Source organism: Notechis scutatus, chromosome 1, assembly GCF_049901735.1.
Source record: "Notechis scutatus isolate UNSWTSFEM ecotype Mainland chromosome 1, rNotScu1.2, whole genome shotgun sequence".
Taxonomy (NCBI): domain Eukaryota; kingdom Metazoa; phylum Chordata; class Lepidosauria; order Squamata; family Elapidae; genus Notechis; species Notechis scutatus.
Genome location: NC_142009.1, coordinates 154802879 through 154810359, shown reverse-complemented (window position 1 = coordinate 154810359; position 7481 = coordinate 154802879). Strand labels below are relative to the sequence as shown.

The 7481-nt window shown below is 40.9% G+C and overlaps 1 protein-coding gene across 4 annotated transcripts in view; it reads right to left on the bottom strand.

The window, feature by feature from the left end:
- Positions 1-1984: 1984 nt before the first annotated feature.
- SPRED2 (sprouty related EVH1 domain containing 2) overlaps positions 1985-7481 on the bottom strand; it is a 93981-nt gene continuing 88484 nt past the window's right edge. For all 4 annotated transcript variants that reach the window (XM_026668456.2, XM_087949035.1, XM_087949044.1 and 1 more), the window contains one exon: positions 1985-7407. In XM_026668456.2, coding sequence (XP_026524241.1) covers positions 6754-7407 — 654 coding nt within the window. In that variant the 3' untranslated portion in view covers positions 1985-6753. The remainder of the gene's footprint in view (positions 7408-7481) is intronic.

Genomic DNA, 7481 nt, shown 5'->3' with positions numbered 1-7481 from the left:
CCTTTTCCTGACAATCCTCTCCAGGCTGTGGTCATCCCTGCTGCTTATGCACCTTTTTCTTCCACACTTTTCCCTTCCACATAACTTTCTATTAATATGCTTTGATACAGCACTTTGGGAACATCCAACTTCATTTACAAGGCTTCATTTACAAAGCCTTTTGAGGCTTTCAATGATGGTTTTCTGCACAACTGCTAGGTCAGCAGTCTTTCCCATGATTGTGATTCCTACTGAACCAGACTGAGAGACCATTTAAACTAAGGCTCAGGAACCCTTTGCAGGTGTTATGGCTTAATTAGCTGATTCGAGTGGGACACTTTGAGCCTACAATATTGAATCTTTTCACAATATTCTAATTTTCTGAGATTGTGGATTTGGGGTTTTCATGAGTTGTAAGCCATCATCATCACAATTATGACAAATCACGGCTTGAACTATCTTGCTTTGCATGTAATGAGTCTATCTCATATATTAGTTTCACCTTTTAAGTTGCTGAAATAAATGAACTTTTGCACGATATTCTAATTTTTCGAGTTTCACCTGTAGGTAAGATGATTGTGGAGGCTGAAATTCTAGGCACACATATTTGGACAAAAGTCCTGTGAAATTTAGTGAGTTTTACTTCTGAGGACTAAGAGAAGATCTGACAGCAGAAAACATATCCTTGAATATGTATTTTTTCAAATCTGCTTTAAATTGCAAGGTTCTGTATAGCTGTGAAAACTTCCTGTTATCTGGGCAGTCTGATCAAAAAGCATTCGTAACACTAATTCCAGGTGAGATTATGAAATCCCTGCCTCTAAACTCTTTGAATGTTACATCCTTTTATAAGTTTTTTTGCTACATTCGACACTGCTAGATACTCCTGGGGAAATCAGCCATTATCAAAATATTTTTGATGACAGAAGTCAGTCCTCCAATTAAAAGTGTTGATAGCTTGGAATGTTTTGGAACTTCAGAAGTTTCAAGGACATGCTTTCACCACAAAGAAAACAGGAAACCATTACGATTATGTACAAATAGCAGACATAATGGCTCCTGGGCCACACATCCAGATCATCCATTAGACTGCACTTGCAAACTCTTCCTAACAAGAATATGTTTACTACTATTAAGCTTCTCATAATTGCCATCTCACTCTTGATTTGGTTAACCTGGGGAAACTGAATACTTATTTGTGGGAAGGGAGCCCGGTAACAACAGAAGGAATTCTCAGAACCCAAAATGCAAGAATAGAATAGGAAATTGATTTTTATCTGCTTAAGTGGAGATGGAGAATTCTGATATTACTTCAAGGAATAACTTGTAACCATAACCCACTCTCAAAATGGTTTTTAACACTTAATGAAGTCTCAGAAAACATGAAATAATTCTGGTTTGAGTGTCTCTTCCCATCAACAATGCCAAGCACTGAGAAATGCTAAGTGTTAAAATAATTTCAGGCAGCACAATGAAGCTTATTCGCAGATATAAATACCTATAATCCTTATAGTTGAATAGCCAATCCTAAATATATTTATTCAGTGTGTTGTCCAAAATAACTGCCCAAAATTACAACACAAAACATCCATCACATGCCTGTGAGATATATGTAGCCACCACCATGTCACCCAGTACTCAAGCCAGAAATTAGCATCTTCTCAGAGGCATATTGTCTGAATTCCAGGAAAGTCTGTCATACCCTCACCTACAGTCAGGCTTTTAATTAAAGATCAGCTTGTTTATCTGAATTTTGCCATAAAAAGACTGAAATATAAATCTATACATTTACTGTAGTGATAAGGACAGACTTGGTCTTCAATTTCACACTAAGATTTATTGTGTATTAAGAAAATGCTTTGTGAAAACAAATAAATAAAAAAGAAGAAAAAAGAATGCTGGTGTATATATTTCAGAAATAAGAAATACACCACAGAGGTTTGTCTTGAATCTCATCAATTAACCAAAGTGTCCAGTTTGTCAAAGCATGAAAAACACTTACTTGTTTTTATATGATGTATTTATATTTACATGATACATTTTTAAAGCAATAGCTACAATGATCATACTTATTAGAAACAATAAAAAAGAAGTTAAGAACTAAAATGTACATCATACACTTGTATATATATTCTTTACACAGAGGTAAAAAGGCTTATAAAAATCAATACAACTGAGTTTTTAACTTTTAGTATACAGATACATAATGGAAGTTTGCTTCAGGCACTTAAATCTGTTAACGTGAGCAATAGCTTGGAAAAAAAAAATCACAACTGAGGAAAAAAAACCCACCTTTTCGTTAATGGATTGTTACCACAGATACAAAAATAAGATCTGAATCATTTCTCAGATGATTAATGTCAGTACTGAAAAGCTGAGAGGAGGAGAAAACCACACACTGATCAGCTGCAGTGTGGAGATCAATGGAAAATATTTACACCCCCAACCCAGTTCCCTCCATTTCTGCCCGTGCCCCTCTGAAGCCCCCTTCCCAAAGCAACCCTCTTGCTTCAATGCACAGAGAGAAAGAAGGAACATGAAACAAAGTGCCAAGGGTTCAAAGAAAGCCAAGGTAGAGATGGGAAGAAGGAATTCACAGGAGGGGGCAAGGTGGAAAGTTTTAGCTGCTTTAATGAAATAAATAGGGGCATTTGAACCTTGACAATCCTTAAGATACCTTCTGTAGTGTTGTGCTTCGTAGAGGAGAAAGACCTTACAGAAATTCAGGAACATGGGACAACTTTGCAATTATCACTAGGATAAATAAAGTTGTTCCATTATTTTATTTTTGAGGCTGGCTTGATGTTTGTTAGTCATCCTTTGGAGGGATGTCATTTGCTATCAGGCACATAAAATATGCATTTGCCTCATGAATTTCTCCCCAGTTAAAAAAAATAATAATAATAATAATAATAGTAAAGTGAACAGCTTCCTTTACCATTTAGCACTTTTCCAAAAAAGGATATTTAACAGCAGTATTTTCATTTGTACTATGTCATGTTGCCTATAAGTTACAGACAAATCCCAAATTTGGAATTTGAAACATGAACAATGGAGATTTTAGAGCTAATTGACTCACGCGTGAATTGAAGGCTGCAATTGAGGAATTATGTTCTAAATAGATGATATAAATTAGCCTGTTAAGGAGATTATATGATCCTTACTGATCTGCTAAACAAAGACACCCCCCCCAAAAAAAAATTACTTGGTTCCCTATGTATGTGAAAGATGAAATGATCTAGTTCAGATTTTTACTTGCTATTAAGGATGAAAGAACTGTTGAATTTCAATTTCTCATTTTTCCAAGCCTTCACCCTGGCTTATCCCACCTTTGTATTTATCTTTTTAAACACTAACTTTAGGCAACAATTGTACCATTTTTGTGCTAAATGGCAAGCATATTTCCCAGCAGAAGGCAATTCTACACTCTAATTATTTTCGCTCAGCTTTCTCCTGACACCTGATACTGTGTCGTCTATTTGTTTGGAGAACTGGAAGCCAACATTCTCACATAAGTGCACAATTTCAAAAGGTAAATTAATTTCAATTCAGGTATGGGTCTGAAAATGAAAAATCAGGTAGATTCGCAATAAAATTCAGAACTAAAACGAATTGCCCCCATCCCAGTATCGTTCTGCAAATTATGTCATAGATCTGAGTTTGCACTGTCCTCACTTTACCTTTACGATAGGAGGGTCTGCAGCCAAGTATTCATTGTTCAGCTGCAGAGATATCAGAAGAAACTTCAGGGGCTCTGGAAGGAGAAAAGGCAGCTTACCTCTGACCCCAAAGGAGGGCCATATTGACAGGGGGAGGAGATTTAGCATCAAATCATCTCAATATAGCCAGGAGGGAATACAGGCCCAGCCAGCATCGGAACAGGATATATTTAATCAGTTCCTGCCTCAAAAGGCAATGCAAGGAGAATGCAAGATCTTTTTAGGCTGGTTTCTACACTGACACCTGCGAGCCAGTGTGGCCTTTCCTCAAGACTTTTCCTGAGGTGCCCTGAGTTTTAGAGTAGCTTGTCATTGCAAATGGCCGGGGTGGAGGTTGCGCTCAGGAGGGTTGCTCATTGTGAGGGTGCTGGATCCCAGCCCATGTCTTTCTGGATTGGTCCAAAGCATTCTACAAATGCCCAAAAGCAGAGAGCTGCAAAAAAAAAGGGGGGGGGGAATGTCCTCTGATCGTGAAATCAATGCCTGAGATAACCAGGGGTGCTCTGGCTGCAGGATTTGGCCATAACATCAGAGATTGTTGCATATGCAATTAAACGAGATCAAAGCGACACCATTCCCGGAAGGAGCTGCTGGACTGTTTCACATGGAACAATGCAAACGTGTTCCCTCTTGGTTGCTGATATTTGGCAAAAACGAAAAGCCATTTCCTTTTCTTTTAATTAAGACTTCTTTCAATGTGCAATAGAAGAGGTGGGAGTGGGGCAAGGTCACACGTGCCCTGCCAGTCAGCTGCCCAAAGCAGGAACCGCAGTGCCTGTTCTCACAAGCCAGCGCCTATAGCTGCCTCAGAATATTCAGATTGTACTATGCTATATTATAGCTAAACTGTTCTACACTTTATTCCTTTGAATAAAACCTTTGCTATTTCCATGTCATATATTAGAAAAATATCATTTCCACAGCTAATTACAAGCCTTGTACACAAGACATGAGTTTTAAAAGAAAATTAAAAACCTCACAAAATTAAGGTTATCGCTTCGCTCTGCTTTATTTTACAACCCAGAGATCAAAGAAGTGGGTTTGATACAGGTTTTGCAATGCATGCATACTTTTATACACTACCAAGTTATACTGAAATTCACGGCTTGTCGGTGTCAGGGTGCCTAGTGATTCCAGCAGGGCCCACCTTAAGGGCTACTAAAATATTTGAAGGGTCCTAATATTTTTCATGGCAAGGCGATAGGAAGGGCCTGGGATTCGTCCAGTTTTGAACTATTCACCCTGGTTCCCTGCAGATGCCAAATATGCATTTGAGAGTGAAGAACAAGGTAGCCTTATGTCTGCACATTGGGTGAGGGGCGGGGTGTTGGTTTAGGCCAATGACAGAGAAGCCTGAAAACACCCTGGTGCAACTTTTTCTTCCTACCTGTGCATCATGCCACTGAACTGGGAACAGAGGAAATAGTTAACACTGACCCAACATCACTAGGAATTATTTATGTTCACAGTATAGTTACTGTGCAGATCCAGGAACTTGAGAAACGGAAGATACACACGCTGCCTGGATGGGGGAACTGTTCTCAGTCAATTTCACCTAAGAACAAAGGCATGCAAGTTTGTAAAGAAAAGGGGGAGAGAGGCCAGCTAGAGCATGCATTGGTACTAAAAGCATGAGTAAATGCTTCTTTTAACTCCACCCTCCCCATTTCTGCAACTGGAGATTCATGATTGGGACAATATGTGTCGATTCCTCTTAGGCTTTTCTTTAAAGGAAAAAAAGAGAGAGAAATAAATGCACTTCCACTTAAAAAAAACCCGAATGATTTTTAAAAAGCCATGTTCCTGCCTCTATCTAAGTGATTGTCAAGTGCTGTAGCGGCGGTGCCCTCTGGCTCTATTACATCCATACCCAACTAGTCCAGGTGCAGGCAGTCCTATGTCCTAACTCCACGATAGAAAATGTTCGAAGCACCCTCCATTGATTCAAAGGCCTTCAAGGCAAAGACACTGGCCAATGAAATGCCTTGCAATTGAGGCTTCCCTATATTTCTGGATTAGTCTGGAAAGCATAAGACCTCGGATTAATTCCAGACACACTCCCACCCTGGATTCCAAAAAGGGCAAGGGGGGGTGGGGGTGGAGGAGGATTCTTTCCCTTATCTTTAGCATACTGACCTGTAGACAAAGTTTAAAAGCCCTCTTTTTCCCTCTTTTTCTTTCCAAGGTACACAAGTGCATGGGTGTACATGTCAATTTCAAAACATGCAAACTCCCCCTTTGCCTCAGGTTAGGAACACCACAGCATAAAGACTGTTTTCATTGGGAAGAACGTCAATGCAAAAGCTAATTTTTCCACTGTTATTTGGAAGAGAAAGGCGATGGTGGCTGGGAAAAGAGGAAGAGGAGAAACGTAATTTATAAAGATTTCATTTTTGTGTATAAAAATTGGTCTGAAATCACAGGAGTTCTCAGATTCTCACATATAATACAGGTAATACTAAGGCTCATTTCCCACAATTTTAGCTGAACCCTCAATCAGAAAATCCCAGAAGACCACCCAAAAAAATATGATGGAACTTTTCAGGAACTGTAGGTTGTGCGATTGTTGGCCCTACATTACCATGGCGCACAATTATTACCCACAAACCTCTTCTGTACACACAAAAATCCATACCCTCAAACTGGCTGCAAGGTGCTCCCAATCCGAAGTGGGATTTTACTCCATTGTTATATACTCTCACAGGTGTGATGAGCTTGCTAAGTATAGGTTACCCCGCCGGTGAGATGTTCCAAATTCCGTCCCCATTCAACCGTTCCCATCTCAAACACTCTCCTTGCAGGAGGGAAGGAATAATCCCACAGAAGACCTTCTGCTGGATGACAGATCAATAATGCAAACATCTATGTGGTACATTAGTCTGTTAGAACTCCGGGAGCAATCAATGCATAGCAGCCAAGTGGGAGGGAAAGAGAAGGAACCGTCTGGTTCCTAGGTTTCCAACAGGCTCCCAAGGCCGGCTCAGGTGGGCACCAACCGAGAATGCCCAAGACCAAAAAGGGGAAGAAAACAGGCCTTCACCGGCTTGGAGCGCTGTCATCCAGCTGCTTTGTGTTTCCCACCACAACACCTGCACATCACCCCACAGTGGTAGCAAGCCCGAAGGGGCAAGTAACAGCACATACAAGGGGCCAGAAAGGACAAGGCGATTAGGGCCAGCCACCGGAGGCAAAACTTCTCATCGCTGGTATCGCAGGAGCAAGGGTCTGTATAGTCTCCTTCTGGATCAGACATGCAGTGATAGAGCATACTGTCTGCACACCACATGCAGCTGACTCTGCGGATACAGCTTTGGACTCGGTCGGGAGCATCCTGGCACTGACCTCGCCTGTTTTCCTCGTGGTTGAAGATGTCCCTACAATACACACACCGCGATCTTTCCCCGTCTTCTTTTTGCCGCCGCTGTTTACACCTGGCTGGCTGAGTTTTTATTACGGCATCCTTAACGTCATCCCCTCGATCAAAGTCAGCGTTACTAACATAAGGGTAATTGTAGTCATGTTTCGAGGCCTCCGTTTTGGCAAACCGCACGTAGGAGTCTCCGTCATCAGGGTCAATGTATTTCCCCCGCACAGGGGTATGACGGTAGTCCTCATAACCTGTCACCCAGTTCTTTTCCCTTGGATTAATCCGTACAATCTCCTCGTCATCATCGGGGAAGCTGACGTGCCGGCACGATCGCAAGATTGACTACAGGTGAGAGAGAAAGAGATGTTTGAGAAAGCACAATTTTTTTAAGCAAGCAGGTGAGTATGACACTTAGC